The 20,088-nt window shown below is 40.3% G+C and overlaps 2 protein-coding genes across 6 annotated transcripts in view; one reads left to right on the top strand and one right to left on the bottom strand.

Moving 5' to 3' along the window:
• The window catches only part of tp53inp2b (tumor protein p53 inducible nuclear protein 2b), a 33,511-nt gene extending 14,234 nt beyond the window's left edge, over positions 1–19,277 (top strand). For 2 of the 5 annotated variants that reach the window (XM_088369080.1, XM_088369081.1), the window contains 3 exons: positions 15,149–15,496; positions 16,029–16,590; positions 16,683–19,277. In XM_088369080.1, the coding sequence (XP_088225206.1) occupies positions 15,373–15,496; positions 16,029–16,590; positions 16,683–16,938 (942 nt within the window). In that variant the 5' untranslated portion in view covers positions 15,149–15,372 and the 3' untranslated portion in view covers positions 16,939–19,277. Of the gene's footprint in view, positions 1–12,987; positions 13,269–15,148; positions 15,497–16,028; positions 16,591–16,682 lie in introns of those variants that run through there. The other 3 variants (XM_088369079.1, XM_088369078.1, XM_088369082.1) reach the window with 3 other exon arrangements.
• Positions 51–8,173, bottom strand: ggt7 (gamma-glutamyltransferase 7). Its single transcript, XM_088369363.1, has 16 exons — positions 7,623–8,173; positions 6,813–7,075; positions 6,457–6,683; positions 5,811–5,962; positions 5,623–5,740; positions 5,471–5,538; positions 5,202–5,275; positions 4,928–5,121; positions 4,040–4,127; positions 3,823–3,950; positions 3,140–3,228; positions 2,901–3,053; positions 2,709–2,823; positions 2,312–2,449; positions 2,063–2,162; positions 51–1,352 (listed from the first exon to the last, which is right to left on the bottom strand). Exons 2-16 carry the CDS (start codon positions 7,027–7,029, stop codon positions 1,183–1,185), a joined length of 2,031 nt encoding a protein of 676 aa, XP_088225489.1. The 5' UTR covers positions 7,030–7,075; positions 7,623–8,173; the 3' UTR covers positions 51–1,182.
• Positions 19,278–20,088: the final 811 nt, after the last annotated feature.

Below are 20,088 nucleotides of genomic sequence, written 5' to 3'. Positions count from 1 at the left end.
AATAATTTAATCAGTGGAACAAGTACAAATGATGAACAGATGCAATAGAGCAGTCTTCAGTTCCATTTTATTATGAGGATGGATGTAAGAAAAACAATCACATAAAATCGTTCACATAATGTGCGAATGTGTGCATGGCACTCTCCAGACAACAAAGAAGCATGAAAGCCATATTGCACAATTTAGGATTAAATTAAATCACCAGTGTATACTAAAATAGAACCACTTTAAGAACTAAACAACTGCTGTCGATTCTAACCTTTATGTACGCAACCTAAAGTAATTTGAAATATAAATAGACAATCTGTGGCTGCATGCATTGAAAAAACACGACAACAAAACACCTGTACACATCAAAATACAGTAACAATTGTGAATAACATTTTTCTGGTAGCTTGTTGGTCAAACATCTAACTAAGCATCTAACCAAAGTTACACAGCAAAGTAGAAACCACTGTACTTTTTTTTTTATTGTGGTCATTCTATGGTGGAACAATTCTGATGAACAGCTTGGCTTGAACGTTGGCTTGTTGATTAGTAGTATCACACCGCTGGACAATTGCTTGAGAAGTTCTTGAACCATTTGCACAATTGTTGCAGCATTAAAATTACTGTACTACTGCCCAATTTAAAATGCTGCATCATTGGCAGACTTGTTATTGAATCAGTTTTACTGCAGTTACATTGATTAATGACTCTCAACACCTACAGAACTTGTTCGTGTCCGTACAGCAGCAATATTGTATTGTATGCAGTTGCTCATGCAGCTTCAAAGAAGCCTGCCTGGAAAACACTACATCTGTAAATTCCACATTTATTTTCATAGATTAATTGTAGATGAACTTGAATCGGAACAGATACACGTTTTTCTATATATGCTTAGCACACATCAGGAATGTCATTTTGGGTGGAAGAACAGATAATATTCAACTGTGGTAGGCAGGCCAAAAATGGTCTCTTGGACCATAAAATATGTTCAAGCAACAGCTGCAAAGTAATTTAAAACCACATTTATGTAATTTGGTTTTACCAGGAACAGTTCATTGTCGTCCGATTTATTCAGTGTCCAAAATTAATAAGCAGCTTGTTTAAATTTGGTTTTACCAGGAACAGCCCATTGTGATTCAATTTCTTCAGTGTCCAAAATTAATAAGCAGCTTCAGGAGTGTTTTTGGACAACAGCTAAGTCCTGGAGTGTTCAAGGGCTAAGGCATCAGCACTACGGGGGTCTGTCACGCCAGTGATAAGGTCATTAGTTCTCCACGTACCCTCTACTAATGACAAAACATCAATCCTCTCAACCTTGTGTCCTTGACCCTGCAGGAGCTCAATGTCTTCATCCAGAAATTCAGCTGTAAGAGAGGATGGGGCATTGGGATTTGATGCAATCATCAATATAGCTTCAAAAACTTATTTAGTTCTGGAATTAACTTTAATAAAAACAAGTTTAAAGAGAAAGTCAACCAAAAAAATATATGCATCTTGACAATGATATTTTGTATGTGCCCCCACTAGGCCAAACACCACATGCTAATAAATATTGCATTCGTGGAATATGAGTTATGCAGCAAAATTTAAACATTTTTATGCATCTCAGGGGGCGGCCATTTTGCCACTTGCTGTTTTCAGTTTGCCAGTCGACTGAAAATGACATCATCATTGCCAGCTCAGATCACAGCCAATCACGGCTCAGCTTCAGAAAACTGGTGAGCCGTGATTGGCTTCGGAAACTGTGATGTCATTTTCAGTCGACAGCAAGTGGCATAATGGGTGGGGCCTGACATGGATAGAAAAAAATGGTGGATTATCCTTCTTTAGTTCATATTGCACAAACAAAACATTGATATGAACACTGTGTTTCAACAAGTCGGGCTGTACAGAATATATTATGACAAATACATTTTGGGGTTGACTCCCCCTTGAAGAAGCAAATGTCATAAAATGTTTAAAATCTCTGCAGCTGAGATTGAAAAATACCTTTAAAAAAAATTCACAAAATGCATTGCACAATTTTTGAAGAGCCTAGAATATCTGCAAATTAAGGGAGTTGGAAAAAACTTACAGTCCACGAGTAGGGTGTCTGTATCCAGTTCTGGGTGGAGTCTACCATAAGATAAACTGTCAGTCATATTTTTACGTGAAAACAAAACATTTAGCAGCACCTGTGACATAAGAAAACATCACACCATTAAATGAAAAAAAGCAAGATAATGTGAAAAAAATATATAAATTATTCACATCCTGCTAGCCCTCGGCTTCAAAATACCACAGTTGATTGTCGGAATTCAGTCATGCCATGTAAGATAATCACCTGTGTGATGCCACTAAGAGCTTTTGCTCCATTGGAGGATCCAACTGCAATGTATGTACCACACATCCTGTTGGAAGGCCTCACCACAGTGGGCATCAGGAAGGACAATGGTCGCTTTCCAGGCAGGACGCTGTTATGCTAAATACATTAACCATGTTTCAGAACGCAATAAGAAATCAACATTCAATATTAGAAATTACAGTGGTGCATTGAGATACAGGCGACCCCCACATTTTGAAACACGGCCAATGTTTTTGCTTTGACTTGAGAACTCAAACTGGAAAGAAGAATTCATTCATTCATTTTCAATCATTTCAGAAATTATTTGAATTATGAATGTGGCCACGAAAAAAATGAAAACTCATATCACAAGGCACCACAAATAAGGTTTACTTACAGGGTTCGGTGTGGAGCTTTGGGTTTTATTAGGCCAAGAGAAGGCCATGATTTGGCTGTTCAAAAGGATTCCTGAAGGAGTCACTATCCGACTGCCAAATGGTTTATCTAGGGAACTAAAAGATCAAAATATAGTGTGTAACTATTTTCTCTTTAATATTAACAACGAAAACAAGCCAATGTGATGGTTTACCTTACAACTGAGACTATGTGGTCATCTGGGCCCATGATCATGACCTGGGCAGCTGCAACGCCATCTTCCAAACTAAACGAAGGCGTGTAATGGCTGGCTGGAAAGGTCTGAAAGTCACTGATCATTTGGCGGAGAAAGGACGCCTGTTCTTTGCTTAGAGATTGGACATGGAAGGACTCTATGAATGAGCCTGACAGAAAACATATTTGAATGCAGCAGAGCAATGCACGTTGTATTACCTCAACATCCTACTGACTATATCTGAGACTGAAGTGTCAAACATGGGGTCCCCAAGGCCACTCGCCATGGCCAAAGCTATTTTCACCGACTGGAAGACATCAGTGGATAAATCACTCTACAGTGGAACCTTGTCATAGCGGACCTGGAACTAATAGATTGTGACGGTTAAATTAATTTATTTATATATGATTATATATATATATATATATATATATACACATACATACATACATACATACATACATACATACATATATATATATATATATATATATATATATATATATATATATATACACATACATACATACATACATACATACATATATATATATATACACATACATACATATATATATATATACATATATATATATATATACACATATATATATATATATACACACACGTATATATATATATATATATATATATATATACATATATATATATATATACACACACGTATATATATATATATACAATTTTATATATATATATTTTTATCATATATTATTTATTATTATTTCCAGGATTGACTCACAATATATTTTATTCAAGAATTTATTACTTATTGATCAAAAAACATGTCCTATTAGTAAATTGTCTATTCGTCAGGTAAATTGAGGTTCCACTGTACTGTATTTGAAATAAGTTTTAATGAACGAATGGTTAATATTACCTCTGCAGTCCAGTGATAGGTGTGGTTCCTGGGCATCTGGTTGGTAATGTTGTAACCTTCCAGGATGTTGAGAGCTGCGATCAGGCCAATACCCGCATGAGGTGCCGGAGCCACCATCACATCGTGTCCTTCATAAACATTCACAAAGAACAATATGTCAGTTGTAGTTATTGCAGAAAAAAAAAGAAGGGAAATGGAGAATGAAAATGGTACTCGCCTTGATAGCTAATGTGTGCTGGCTCCTGTAGGACTGTGCTGTAGTTCCCAAAGTCATCTTCTATGAGCACTCCACCACTTGCTTGCACCTTGAAATGAGCACAATAGTCAAGTCAGTTTCTGAGTCAGATGACTGAAATCAGATACAAGCGACCTGACCTGATGAAGTTTTTTTCCGTAACGAACCACTGTTTGTCTGATCGTTGACTTTGACTTGCGAGCAAAAAATTGAACTCAACCAAACTCACTTCACAAGAAGTAGTTGTTGTAGTGACTAATTCATGTGGCTTCAAGCTGTTTAACGTCACACTCAAGTTTAGTGACAAAATAAACACATTTTAGAAGAGAGTCACGCGCTCCATTGTGTATTTAAAACACCTTCCATAACTTATCTTTAAGTCCACAAGGTGAACGCTAACTATGTTTGCCTAGAATGATGGGCTAATGAATATCATCTATGTGGCGGTTTAAGGAATACTTTAAGAAATGATTTTTTTAACACAAATTGTGCACCAAAAGTAACAATTCTCATTAAACAACTTAGTATATTACTGCAGATTAAATTCAAAGTAGTTGCACAAAACTCTTCATTTGTTTGCGTGACTGTATTATACTGTCACCCAATGGCTATGCACACCCCTAATAGAGTGATATTTTCTTTATTAAAAATTACAGAACATTACATTGTTGATTTTAGCGAAGACTTTAACTCATGGATCAGTTGCGATTGACATATCGTACAAATAGTTTAAGCTTTGCCTGTATATCCCACTGTACTTCGTTTGAGTGCTTTTGATAATGAAATATTTATCATTTATTAAATTTATCATGTCAGGGCATCAGAGTGTGTGAAGAGTCAAGATGATGTTGATATTTGTGAAATCTTTACCGCAGAAACAATTTCCTGCGTCAGGTTTCCACTGTAGAACTCTGGTATCCCTTTAACTGCGATTGCATCCAAGACGCTGGCCAAATCGAGTCGTCTGCTCAACAACCCAGAGAGGGGAGCCTGGCCATTAGGTAGGAAAAGATCCCGAAATGCATCCGATATGTTCTGGTCCTTAACATTAGCAAGAGCTTCAGCTAGGGGTACAAAGACATGACAGACATCAAATTTAATTTCCTACAAGCGACTTACACACCACAATACGATTGTGACTTACCCAATTCATGAGTGACATTAAATCCGTTTCTTGCCACATCTGCTGCCAAAGAAACCACGTCCTTCCACGGTATTCTGGCAAATTTACGACATGGGATAATGGCTTAGTTGACAAAGGTTTGAAAACTTTTAAAATACAAAACAAATAACTGATTTGTCATCTGTACTGATTCTGCTAGGGGTAGGACAGCAGCTTCAGTGAAAGATAAACAATAAAAGATAAATATCAGTTGTGGCTCAGCTAGGTTAAATGTATTATTACATACGTACTTGCCATAAAGTTGGTGTGCCTGATGCATTCCACTTAGCATGCCTGGTACTCCAACAAGTAGACCGGGCTGAAAGGCACAAGAATTGCGCAGTTACAAAATCATAAAAGTATGGCTGGCTTAGCAACTACATGAGAGGAAAATATGCCTCACGTTGAGATCAAGGTTCGTCTGGAGTAACTCTTCCCGAATGGCAGCCGGCGCTGTTTCTCGGAAGTCAATGACTCTTGTCTCATTTTTACGGATGTTATGCACCAACATAACTCCCCCCCTGAGGACATCATAAAGACAATAAAAATGCTTCCCCCATGCCATACGTGATTTTTCTTTCGACAACTCACCCTCCTAAACCAGAGGTGTGGGGGTGTACAATGCCCAAACAGAGGGCAGCGGTGATGGCAGCATCAACACTGGACCCCTGCTTCCCCAAAACCTCAAACCCGAGGGATGTGCACCGAGCCACATCTGTCACCACCGCTCCTTGGTGAAAGACCTGGCAAGAAAAATGAGGCGATCGGTGTGACTTAGAGGTGTAAAGATTTAGCGATTAATCGACAACAAATCGATCATTGAATTAATCGCCTTGTTATTCAATAAAGTAATCATGTAGAGACATTTTCCAAATTTTCTGAATTCAGCCTCTCAAAAGTAGTCATTCTTTGAATTCTCTAGTCCTTCATGAGAGCAGACAGATTTTGTTTTGAGTTAATCAAAATAAGACATTTGCAAACATCTGTTTTTATTTTGGAAAACAGTGACCATCAATCCGACATGTGTAAAATTACTTAAATCCATTGCTTTTTAATTACTAAATAATACCAATAGTTAAAAAATGTATCCAGTTATTCGATTAGTCGTTAGAATAATCGATAGAATAATCGATTCTAAAAGTATTCAACAGTAACAGTCCTAGTATGACTTCTCTTGTAAGGCCAGAATTATTTCATCAAATCAACCCTATTTTTGCATGCTGATGCTCACTCCCACCTGGGGGTCTCCAAAGTAGATCTGCATGATGAGAGCAACGGTGACCCCTGTGGCAAATGTGAGACAGGCTGTGATGAAGACGTTCAGACCATCCCTCTGGCAAGCACAATCTTCCGAAAAAGGATTGCTTGTGGTCTCCCTGAAGGACACGTCATCGTAATAAGCCAGGTCAGATGCCGAGGAAGGGAGACGCTGGAGACGAGCAGAACTCAAGAACACATCGGGGTCTGGAATGGAAAATATATCAGATATTTTTAACAACACTTTTCTGAATTCCTCATGCATGCCCCATCCTAAGTGACTTTTGAGGACAGCTTTTAGTTTTAGGAAACGCCAGGTGACACAGTTTGACCCACCTGTCTCTTGCTCGGCTAAGACGTCATCGTCTTTACGAGATTTTAAGGCATTGTCCCCCTGGATAACTTCATCCTCTGGCAACCTCGGGAAGCTTGTGATGCTCATGTAGTCCACCGGAGAGTAGGCACTGCCCAGTGTTGTCTCTGGAGTGGCATCTTTAGCCACCACAAATCCTTCAGGGTAATCTGCCACGACTTCAGGGGTTGAATTTTGCATGGCTGTTCTTCTGGATAGTGCTGGTCACACACTGCACCTGTCCTCTCTTTAAATATAACATTTGACGCATAACCTTTATTAACATAACAGCACAACTGCGGTCCACAGCCTTTTTATGAGTGTATAAGTGTATGAGTCGTGAGGAAAAAAGTAGCGGCTTATAGTCCGAAATTTACGGTAATAGTAGAGAGGCTGTATTTTGAGACCCTTCGTAATTAGTGTCAGAATTTCTTTTCAGGCCCACTTCTTGGTTAGAATCAATTCTATGCCAAATTGGGTCACAGTCTAATCTTTTGTTTATCACTCCTGGCTAAGAATGTGGTGTGTTGCTCCGATGACGGTGCATTTTGACACGTGCAGATCATCTTATCTTCAATTCCATGGTTGACTTGCTTTACATTGATGACTCGTCGATACTGTGCCTTCGCTTAACAGCACCGCGTCAACACAATATTCAATTACAAACAACAAAAAGGACCTAACATTACCTGTCAGGAATTTCCGTGCGCTCTTTGCACGAGCCAGCTAACAAGCTACGGCAAATTCTAATCAATTACGGGCCCAAAAATAAGACACGCAAGCTCCTTACTTACCGTGCCGGCCGGGTGAGTGAGGAAATCGAAAATATTCCTTTTGACGGGTTATCACTCGTGTTTAGGTGTCGCGGTCATGTCGTTCTTGAATACTAAAACAAAACGATCGTTTCCCCCGCTGGAAGGTGTTTCACTGTGAAGGGAGGGTGTCCAACCTGCACAACTTGTTCGAGAAAACATATCACCGTAGGAGACACGCCGAGATATTTTTTTGAGAATAACAACCCGTGCGTGTCCAAAAACAGAAGTGCCACAGTGACAGTTGTTGTTGTCATCCTTGTAATCTCCTCCGCCTCCTCCTTCCATGGACGTCACGTATATTGGGCGCGTTTGGAAACTCGAACGCCCGCTAAGAGTGTGGGTTCAAAGACGCAGTTCGTTCCGCTCCCATTAATGTCCAAAGCCATCACTCTGTGTCCACGGTTGGAGCGCCTAAGTGCGCACAACGGCATCTCAGCGATACATTTGAATGGATGGACTACCAATAGAACCCTTGCGGCTGAGGATAGAGGGCAGCCATTTTACGTTGCCACTGTTACGAACACTTTTTGCACTGCTGGGAGCTGGTCATACCAGTAAGACGAGGTCATCAGCTATCACCAGGTCCTGCCAGGGTCCCAGGAACACCCTTGCCTAGCTGGGGAAGCTGCGGGTCAGTTTATTGAGCAAGACGAGCAGGTTGTCCAGTAACTAGTGATAAGGCTGTTCAAATCTCAGCTGTTTTGGCACAACAAACCATGCTGATAGTGGATTCCCTGCTTAAATAAAAATCTCTCATTATTTGAATTGCAACAGGTTTTCATTTTCCGGTTCACATCAGTTCACATCAAATACAGGCAGGTAATTACAATAAAGCCTCGAGTAAAAGCTATTAAAAACAAAACCTCAATTCAAAGCTACTAATGACAGTAATGTTCAGAATTTAGGATGTTAATAAAATGAAGAATACAATACAATGCAATACAATATTTGCTAATAAAGTTCATGAAAAAAAAACATGGTTTTCCATGAGTCTCAGTTATCTTTAACTTTAACCTTCTTGCCTGTTGCTATTTTAAGCATGTAGATCATACTTTGGTAAGTACAGCATATCACTGAGGGACAAATCTGAGCAAAGGGCAGGCACTCCTCAACCACCTTTTAATCCTGAAAGAAAAAATGAAATGTATCTGCAGCTTGTACAACAAAAGCACAAATATTTCTCAAACATAGACCCCGGTGTCTAAAATATTATGTTCTCAAAGCTGCTATCCTTAGGGGAATTTGTCATAGATCCCTTGTGGTTTCATTGTATCCTCCTGGGGAGCATGTATTAGGGGCTACGTTCCCACCCTGCACAGCCTGTCCTTGCTTTTTGCAGTGTATATCAGCTGCCCCTTTCCAAGGACACCTCCAGCCCCTGTCCGCTCGTGCCTTGTAGGGACACATCGAGGGGATTCACGTGGGCTTTGCGAGAGCACAGAGGCAATATGAAGAAGGAAATGAGAGAAGGTGGGAGAAGCTGACAAATTCCCTTTGCTCCCCTTCTGTCTGCTAAATGAATTGAGGGGGGTAATCTCTTGGAATATAGGAGGGGCGTATTTGCCTTACATCAGCTCAGTTGTGTAATTTGGATGGAGGTCAGGAAGCTATCAGGTGGCGTCTGTGCTGGCTAAGTGTTATGTGTATTTAGGAGGTTATCTTGGGACCACACAGTGCAGTTGAGGACAACGTTTACAAACAAACTGTTTGTAACATGATGCCCAGAGCTATACACAGCACCGATTTGCTAAATGTAACCTGAAAGCAAAATCCAGTTAGAAAAGCAATACAGCTTCGAAATGTTCCAGTTTGTGTGAGTCCAATGCTGACACGACACCACTACACTTAACTGTACATACTTGGTTTTAAAAGTCGATAACAAAATCTCCCCAAAAGAGGTGGTGACTGTAGTTCAATGAGGCCTAATTCCAAAAGGTACGTTTGGTGAAAACACAACACACAACGCCACACCATTAAAATAGAACTGGAGCCGTTGTAGCATCATCAAAATGCAGGGAAGAATTATGAACAGTTTGAAACAGCATTAGAAAAACACTTTTAGGCTAATGCCCAAAAAAAAGAAGTCAGAAAAATCCTACAAGAACATATTAAGTTAATTTGAAGTTAATAAGTACTTAAAATGACAGCGTGAAGAATGTTCAGATTTTTTTTTCAATGTTTATTCATTTTAAACACCACTATTAATTTCAATAATATGCCAAAAATATCAATTGTATCACATCAACACAATTTAATGATTGTAATGTCTAGTAATCGCAAATGATATTAAATGGGTCGCACTTCCCCGTACAGGATGCTGACATGTCTCACCTCTATTTTTCTGCTACGAACACCTGAGAGACAATGACCCACAAATTTGCTGGATCAATGCCTGCAGCATGTGTTAGAAATACAATACACTGATGGGAAGACTAGAAGTCATTTGTGATGACATTTTGCCGTGTGCTCTCCCTGTGGCACCCCTAGTGTGCACATTTAAAAATGCACGCACTTTAATCGTTGCATTCCATTAGGTCACCACTAGATAGGACTAAATTGCACACTGTCCCTTTAAAATGGTAATCGGAGCGTTCTGACGCGTCTTTGAATTTGCCTGAATAATTCTGAACATTTCTACATCCTAGTTGTCAGAGGGTGTGCACACTTGTGTAACCACATTTATTCAGTTGTTTGTTTTAACGTTCTTTTTTTTTAATGAAATTGAATTATAGAAGTAATTGGTTGAATTAATTGCAGAAAAATGTTGAAATGATTTACCTTTTTTTTATATCACAAAAACCTGGCATTAGAATGGGGTGTGTAGACAATTTATATCCATTGTATGTTTATGTATTACGTCAGAATTCAAATGCTTGTCCTCTGGGCATCCAAAATTGTGTCACGTGCAAGCAGTCTGACATGGCACTTCAACTCTCATCTGGCATGACACCCTTGGCCCATGCTTATCATATGTAAACAGCCACTAATGCTGCAGGCCAGAGAGGAAAGGAGAGCAAGAAGGACCAAAAATAAAAACTCCAAAAGTCAGTGTATCAACCCCTCGGACAAGGTCACAGTGCTGTTCTGCTCATGTTTTTTTTTGTTGTGTCACATGGTCAAAGGGGCAGTGCTTTTATTGTATTGGCATGTTTCCAAATTGTCTCTTGTATAAATACACAACAACAAACCCTTCTCGTCCGTCACCATGTCCATGTCACAGTTCAGGAAGGGGTTAAAGGGAGCAATTAGACAGCACCCAAAACAAACAAAGAACTGGTATTTAGAGGCAACAGATGTGAAGTATGAGTCAACCTATTGGTAAACCTAAGCCTTCTAGTACTTTTTAAGCAGTTAGGTGTCAGCCAGGGCAAGAACAGGCATGGCGCGTGTCACATTGGTGAACATCAACATTCTCAGGGAAGGCAAGGCCTGGCTCTGAACTTTCACCTATTTCTTCAGCCAGCTTGGGGAAACTATGGGAAACCTGGCAAAGCTCTGGATTTGTGTTGTGCAGACTATAAAAAAAGGAGTCAGAAAGCAGACCTGTATCGTACATAGATTACAAGAACATTTGGCTTGATTTGGGAGGTTAATTCCACCACTCATATGACGAGTTCGACAACAAAAACATGATTGCATGTACAGACTGTTCTGTTGTGTAACTCACATAATCATCTCTATGAGGTTTGTTTGAGTGTCTGCATGAGTTGCCTAGCACCTGGTAACTGTATAGGCCGAAACCTTATCATCTTGCTTTAACAAAGCTCAAGCAATGCAGGGCCCTTAGCTATCATCGCTTAGCAGAGATACTACCTGCATTAATTAGAAAAGTGTGTTTTGACTAGTTGGGTTGCAAGGAACATTTTACAAAGGGACATTTTGGACTGGCTTCCCCCTCAAAGTGTATTACATGACCTTTTGGATACAAGTCATTTGAAAGAGGAAATTGGGATGCTGTATGTTTTCCTTTTCTGAAGGAATTACACACTTTAAAGTAATCTCTGTGAGAACACAGGTGCATGCATGACCATGCATGCAGCTGCACATGCCTCACGACACGCGTCATCACAAGCAAGCTGGGAGACATGACAACAAACCCACGAGTTAACTATGCTACCAACCTGAACTTCAACAATCTCAAACGTGTAGAGGCATTGTCATGCCACACATCATGAGTTAATTGCTTTGTAAAGGCAGTGACAGACTGCCAAATGTCAAAAAGCTTTTGCGAAACCAATGCTGCTTTCAAACAGAGCTCTTTTGATTGGCTGTTGAATGTTGAGTGGCACGTGGAGGTCCACCTCACCAAGACGGAGGTCAAGGCGGAGAGGAAAAAGGTTTGTTTACGAACAGATTTTTAAGTGACAACAGCATAGATGGGCTAATCTTGTTTGTTTATTATATTTTGGGTGGCCTACATATAATACCTAAAGATATAAAAAGCAACTTTGTCTTCATAATCAACTACAAGGCGCATCCAGGGAATACAGACAGTAATTTGGCATTACCTCACTTATGTGAGCTAAGGAATAATAGTCGTGTACAGTGATCCCTCGTTACTTCGTGTTTCGTTTATCGCGGCTTCACTACATCGCGTATTTTTTCCCCCCAAATTAAAAAAACATTTAAAAGTCAAAATAAACTTCTAAATTGAGGAAACATGTGTCTAACCTTTACAACAATGTAGTATTGCTCCAAATGTTCATTTACATTCCTTTAGAAGTCCGTTTTCGCGTGTTACCACGATCGCGAATTAGCATCTTTCCGCTAACTCGTTAGCCTGCCCAGTACTTCTTGTTGGTGACCGTACTTCGCGGATTTCACTTATCGCGGGTGGTTTTTAGAACCAATTATCCGCGATAAACGAGGGATTACTGTATATGAAAGCGTTTTACGACTGTATGAGATTGTGTATGTGGGTGAAATAAAATGCATAATGAATATGATACATTATTCGTTGCGTATGAGTCTTTCAGTAATGTGTTATAGCGTTTCACTTGTGTATGTCATAAGCAACGTTTCTATAATGTGTATGCGAGGTCATCGTGAATTATGTCACTCACGGGCCCTCATACAGACGGCGTATAAGTACAGACTCAGAGTCAGTTTACCATCCCCCAGTTTTGTATTCTAAACAGGCCGCAGGATGTCAGCTGCTGATCAGAGATCAGCCAGCAGAGCGTCCTTCGTTTCTCTCTGGTTTCAGGTTGGTCTCAGTGGCCCAGCCCCCACCCTTCCCGTTTCCCACAGTTTGAGCTTGTGCTTGTGTCCGATTCTGATTGGCCCGCAGGTTTTAAGTAGGCGGAGCAAAGGCGTGTCTCTGTGTATTGTGATCTCACAATCAGCTGTTTTGTACGTTCTACATACTGATCTGAGGATCAGCTGGAGGCAGCAATAAACAGAAGGAGAAACGATAGCAGAGGCTTGAAAAGCTGCAGATGTTATGATCTGAAACATCGGTGTAATATTTTACACGAAGCCCTTCTTCTGAGAAGAAAGCCTTTTATTTTTATATGATGATGTTTTAACTACCTCGCTTAAAGGCTACCTAAAGCTATGCTTTAAGAATTGTCGTTCCTACTGTGTGTGAGCTCGTTTACAACTTGAATAATATTGCAAAGGCAGGTAAGCAGCTTTTCTTGCTTTTTGTGTTCGTCATGCACTATGCTTAATGAAATGATAGCTATTAAGATGACATGTCAACCGTCGTTTTGGAAAAATTCCATTGCGTATCGTCATCTTCTACTTGCACAGTCTAATATTTTTAATGTCGTGTGTGACTCAAAGCTTTTTTGGGGTGATTTGCGACGCCCTTTACTCGGAAGATGACACCAATCTGCATTGTGCAGTCGCTGTTGTGCAAACTGCACCAAATGCTCGATGGGGGATGTTAATGTTTTTCGAGAGGCGGACATTAAGGTTCTCAATCAACATTGCTGTTATTTTCCTGTCTGCGCTATCGTCAGGGTCGGTCGACGTCTTCTTGCGAGAGCCGCGTCGCTGATATGCCGCGGCTGTCATTGCTTTGACCCTACAGCTGGAGGGCTTACACGGATAATTCATCTGTAACCTGGATACCATAACCGACACAAAGTCTTCCGCTAGCCGACTGGCTCTGCATTATGCCGTCGGGTTTTACTGCTTTTACGCAACAACCGAGGCGATGGCTTTACGACACACCGCCGGACATTTAATGCTTTTATCTTAAACGGTAGACGGCATTTTGAACATTACCACGATCATGAATGCCGAGGGACTAATTTCGAGCGGTGTCACTGTGAACATAGCCAACAATTTCGCTTGGTTTGCGTTCGGACTTGTTTCTGCGGCTCCGTGACGTTGCAGTGACGTCAGAGTATCTTGTTTTCATTCTCTGATCACGCCCACTATAGAAGCCCCGCCCCTTACAGGGAAAGGGACACCATCTGTTATACAAGGATCCTGTTGGGAAAAATCAATGTGCAATTGTGTTGTTTCAGTCGTAAAATAGGAGTACAAAAACACTGACTTTCAAGAACTAGTAGCAGTGGCCAAACGTTTGTGCGCAAGTCCCACATGTCATTTTTTTGGGTAAAATAAATAAATAGAATAACAGAGATTCATAATAATATTAATATAATTGCAAAACTTGTATGGTGGTAGTGAACTAAATTTAACTAACAGCTTGACAGTGACTAAAGTTTTCAGAAAAGAGGCCTTTAGCATTTTATTGCCACTCCCAAGTGATGTTTACAAAATGCACTTTTTATTCTTAAATTTTATTTTTAAAACAAAATCACAGTTGTAAATGACTACCCTAGCTGCAAACGTCTGGTTTTTAATGCTATATCTGCATAGGTGCATAAAGGCCCATTTCCAGCAATCATCCTGCCAGTGTTCTAATGGTCCATTGTGTTAGACACTTCGGATTGTTCAATAATTTGTAAAAATAACATTCTCATGTTTGGATTAACTAAAGGTATAGATTTGTAAAATATGAAATTTACCAAACTATACACCCTTAAAAACACTGGCTTAAAAGCTCTGTGATTTGTATACACTCCTCTAAAGTTCATTTCTACCATTATGTTCTCCAAATAAGGACAGAACATCATATCTTATGCACCTGCACTCATGTCAGCAGACTTTTAACCTCGAACATTATTACATCATTGTTATGCATTAGGCCAGGCCTTATCCCTTGCCCTAGTACTTTCTTCAGTGATTGTCTCCTTTTCTTTGAATGTTCTGTACATGTGTACTTTCTGTGTGTTTGCGGTATAATGCATATGTCATAATTTTTATATATTGTATTCAAATAAACCAGGGCGATCTTGCAAACAAAAGCTACAGCTCATTTGTGGACCAAATTCCAATATATGACAATTCTGCTGAGCAAATTTGGGTGTCACGCTCTACTTAACAAGGAATGTACTTTTAAAGGGCACATAGTATATATGTATGTAGTGGTGCTACCAGTGAAGAACACAATTTTCTAACATCATTATCTGTTTGCTCTCTTTCAGGCCTTTGCTCCAAACCAAGTGAAACCTTATATTTGCACTACTGAAGCCCACCCTCCGCTTGTCCAAACCAAGATCCAGCAAAGGGCTCTGAGTCAAAGCAAAGTCAAATAATTATAATAATACACAGCTTACCTGAAAACAAATACCATTCACAGGCAGCTACAGCTTTTTTTGTGTGTGTGTGTGTGCGCATCAAGTCTTCAAAACCTTAAGGCCAAGCAGCCATGTTTCAACGTCTGAGCAACTTACTTTTTGGTGAGGTAGAGGAAGTGGCAGCTGAGCTCAAGGGACCTAATCCCTGTGTGACAGAGGCCGACGAAGATGGATGGATGCTTGTCAACCTGCCTGGTGAGTCTCATCTGTAGTTTGAATGGATAATAATTTTCCAAAGTTAAATATCATGACGACTGACTTTGAAAACTATGGAAATTAAATTTAAAGAGTGAGCACTGTCCCCACTTGCGAGCGTGTAGTCAGGAATTAATGAGGTGCAGGTCCAGAAGGCAACATAAACCTCACCTTGCTTGTTCATGATGACAATCATTATCAAGTGGATTGTTAAAAATAAAAAAGTGTGTACTCGCAAGCCAATCCAACAACGAAAAATAGGAGAAACATTTAAAACTCAAGAGGGTCAACACAATTAATGATGTGACTCTTTTATGTTTTGTGTCTCCTTGCCCCCTCTTCTTCCCCCCTTCCCCCTTCGATTTTTTTGTATACACCTTCACGTCCCCCACACTGGTATGCGTGCGCGTGCGTATGTGATGGCCACAAAATGATCCCTTCCACCTGCATAACATTTGGAACGTCTACAACATGTGGATCATATCCTCCCCCTTCCGACTTATTGGCATCCTTGATATCATTCGTACCATAGATGAGTCGGGCAGCATGGTGCAAACTGACGTTGAGACACAGGCCCAACTTACTTTTTCACAGCCAATCCCAGACAGCAACCGATCAAACCTTGACGACACTCAAACGCGGACTGAATGCTTAACTTGTATTCCCCGCCCACCAATCCATCGACGAAGGCCACGTACTGGGAGGGCGCAAGGGGCAATATTAATGCCAGACTCCTCGGCTAGTTTGAACCCATCAAGCACGGGTGTCACTACATTGTCAAGACGGGCCAGACGACCCGCAGCCTCCTCTGCTTCTCAGTCGACTTCTCCCGCTGGGAGCGATTGCGGGGCCAGTGAGGCTAGCAGCAGGGCAGGCTCAGAGAGAGGCTGCATGGATGAGAGCTGGTTTGTCACCCCTCCCCCCTGTTTTACTGCAGAAGGAGCCACGGCTGAGGCGAGCCCCATGGAGGACCTGCTCATCGAGCATCCCAGCATGTCTGTGTATGTCTTGCCGAGCAACATCTCCATGGTCTCCAATGCTAACCTCTCCGCGGTGGGTGAGGAAAGCATTGTGAGCATGGCGAGTAGCGTGAGGTGAGAAACTCACAAAACACTTGATTTTTTTGATTTTAGCATCATCACGAGCGGCGCAACAATCACAGTTTGTTTTGTCTCCGCTCCTGCAGCAGAGTGGCTGAGCCGACCGCTGCTCCAGCTACCCACACCGCCGGGCCATTCAGGGGAAGTTTCGGACCTTATGTCCAACCTAAGGTCGCTCATGTGGCCAGAGTGCAGCGTAGCAAAGCTCGCATGGAGAGGCGCCACCTGAGCCGTAACCGCATTCAACGCCAAAACCGCACCAGGGAGCAGATTCCCCGCCACGCCAGTCATGTTCGAAACGCCTTCCTGCACCAGCCTAGCAAGCGTAACTTCTGCCACTAGACTACCGACAAACCGGTGGCATCATTTACTCTGAGGGCAGTAAAAGAGCATAGTCAGCTTTTTACGCATTCAGTGCATTCAAGCATCTGATTTCTTTTCGGCACATTCTGGCTAATTGAGTTGGTGTTACACGTTAAACTAATTGGATTCTCCCTGTTTTGCAGTTAAGCCCTCAGAGTGGATTTGAATAGAACTTTGCTGCAATGTCCAAAAAAGAAGCAACAAAATATTCCTAAAAGTTCAAATAAGTATAGTTCTATTTATTTTCTCTTTTTAGCTAAATGTCTTGGACATTTTCCCTAGGTATGTTTGAGAAACAACTTTGAGATGAACTTCATGACTCATTTAACATTATTACACGATCTTTTCTGACTGAACAGAAAAAAAAAATTGGGGGAACTTTGCATGACTGCCACACGGGTAGACTACATTTGCAGAGAATGCAGCTCATCATTTCCTTGCAGCTTTATGTGAAGTTAATATAGCCACATGAAACTTTACTTTTGCCCCAAAAAAAAGAGGATGGACATACAGTGTGATGATTGCGGGTTGAAAAGCACAATAAAAAGTTTGCATTGGAGCAAACGATTTTAACACAGGAGCTAAACATTGTGTGATTCTCACATTTCACTTTGCGAAGGATGAGAGCAAGTAGGCGATTGTGGGAAAGTGAGAACAAAACAGACTAAAGAGTAAATGAAATGATGCGTGACTTAAACGCAATGAACGTGATTAAGAAAAACAGCTCAATGCAAAGTGACCCATGACAGCGGCCTGCGTTGCCCAGCATCAATTAAAGAGCATTCAGAATAAGTAAGTTAGCCTTTTAATAGAAAAGTATTGGAAGGTCCATGAATGCAAAATTCAAGAAACAGGCCTTCTGCTTCGGTCACATGATATATACTGAGTAGAGCGGTTCTGATGGTATGGCTCTTTAATTTGTTTTGTTGGTTTTCCAGTCATTGCATGGTTCCACCAATATCAATCTGTTCACGACGACAAGGTCAATGCATTAAAAGTTGTATGCAGAAGGCACACAGCATGATAATGACCTTTCAATTTTGTCAATTGTGCCAGCCGAAGCAATGCGCCCAGCATACACCAGCCACAGTGTGTGCCGTGATTCTCCACTTTTCACGAAACAAAAAATGACAAGTGTGATGGTTACATTCATTATCCACATTTTTAAAAAAAAAAAAAAACTCAGAATTAAGCATTTTTTTTCATCTTAAACTTTGACCATCAACACCCGCTGTTTGTTATCATATGCACACCAAACGCTAACATTGTTCACTTAGAGGTTCAGCTTAATGATATGTATTCAACAATATTAAACAATGGTGCTGAAGTGTAAACTAATGTTTGTATATTATTGGAGACATGGATGTACATTTGCACTGTCATTCATTTTTGTGAGTCAAAAGTTTTAGTGGTGTGCTGTGCGCTTGTGTTTTTCATTTGTGACCATTTCTCTTGACCTCCCCCCTCCCCCAAAAAAGTTTATTATGGTAGTCCTTTATTACACTTGTAAATATTTAAAGAACATTTCTAGTGCTCTGTTAGATGTCAAAACCTCTCAAGACCTGAGTTACAGATGGAAAATCCATGTACAGAAAGTAAAAACCCTGCCTGCCACATTTGAAGTTTAGTCACAGGTCCTTTGACTTAACTGACTTGTAAACAAGCTCATTGGCCTACTGATTTAAGTAGAATCATCTATGGCAGGGTTTTTACTTTCTGGATCTGGTTTTCCCATCTCTGGCCTGAGTCCTCACTGTTGAGTTCAAAGGGATTGAGATGAATCCTCTGCATCACTTTGATGCTCCTGATAAAAATGGAGTTGTATCTCACGAAGGAGCACAATGAAAATCACAGCAAAGGGCCTGCTTGGACTTTTGAGAGGACATTGACGTAGCTGCAATACGGCGATGCTTTCACAATCTTTGACAACAGAATAAGTGTTTTTAAAACATTAATTCAAGTCATTATTTTTTTTTAATTACATACCAAATTTGTTTTGTTCAAGTAAATAATCTAGTAAAAATCTTTGTTTATTTAGGTTTCTATTAATTTATGATGTATGAGCCCCCTAACCCGTTTACTATATTCATGTTGTGCAGGGTATGAAATGACACACCGAATTCTTGATAGATCACTGATCTACGTGTGTGAGATTGTGTGTGTATGTATGTGCATGCAAAGATCAAGCTACGTGTCTGCAAAACAATTTATTTTTGGGTTTTCCTCACCTCTGTTGTCATGTAAGAAGAAGACGTGCTCCGTGTGTTGTGTGTAAGCATTGAAAAGTGTGTTCAGAGTAAAAGTCATCCAACAATGTGGAGAGGGAGTGGTCATACTGTGTTGAACATCTTTGATGAAACGAAATAGACAGGTAAACAACAATGAGGCAGGAGCTCGTTTATATTTCAAGAAATCAAATCATGTATCATAATAAGACAGAATATGCTTGTATTTTTCTGTAGAGTAATTAGAGCTCGAGTGTTTTAAATGAAAAACAATGAATGTCTGGGGAGTTTGATGTTTATGTTGTGCCCTGAAATGATGGCAGCTTACCAACACATGGGCTTTAGCTCATGTTACATCTCAAGTAGTACACACCTCCCCATGAAATGAATATTTAGACACATAACATGTGGTGTATCTGATATGGTATTGTGCCTTTCACTTTTTTCTGCATGGTTTTTGTGATTTGCCCCCGTCATCACGTAAATGGAAAGTTGTCCTCGGACAGGCAAAACCTATGCAAAGTTGATCTGATGGGTATTCCAGCATCCATTCAGAAAACACAGGTACCCACCCACCTAGTCAGTCTCGAAACAACACAATAAATGCTCAGGTTAACCCCTGAATCCTGTGTCATTATTTTTATGTGAGATGAGGCCAGATCAATGTGTGTTATAAGGCGGAATAAAATGAATGGCCCTATTATTATTCGCTTAGACATTATATAGACTAGAAATATTTACGTACACTAAATAACTGAATTTAATAATAAAAAAAGTGTGCATAAGAAAATCAATCCTCTTTTTCATGTTAGGGGTATCAAAATTTGCGAAAATAATGGCACAGAAAAAACCAAGGGATTTTTCCCCAGCAAAAAGTGTGATCAACAATGAGTTAACAATAAAA

Source organism: Syngnathus floridae, chromosome 2 (assembly GCF_059516105.1).
Source record: "Syngnathus floridae isolate MCC-2025c chromosome 2, RoL_Sflo_1.0, whole genome shotgun sequence".
NCBI classification, from domain to species: domain Eukaryota; kingdom Metazoa; phylum Chordata; class Actinopteri; order Syngnathiformes; family Syngnathidae; genus Syngnathus; species Syngnathus floridae.
The sequence above is the reverse complement of the archived record's forward strand: the minus strand, read 5'-3'. Positions and strand labels throughout refer to the sequence as shown.

Coding starts and splice junctions, on each gene's coding strand:
- ggt7 (XM_088369363.1), bottom strand. CDS start 7,029: ATGCAAAATTCAACCCCTGAAGTCGTGGCAGATTACCCTGAAGGATTT. Junction 3,054..3,139: donor ATAGTCAGTAGGATGTTGAG/GTAATACAACGT, acceptor CCAATCTCTAAG/CAAAGAACAGGCGTCCTTTC. Junction 1,353..2,062: donor AGACACCCTACTCGTGGACT/GTAAGTTTTTTC, acceptor CCTCTCTTACAG/CTGAATTTCTGGATGAAGAC.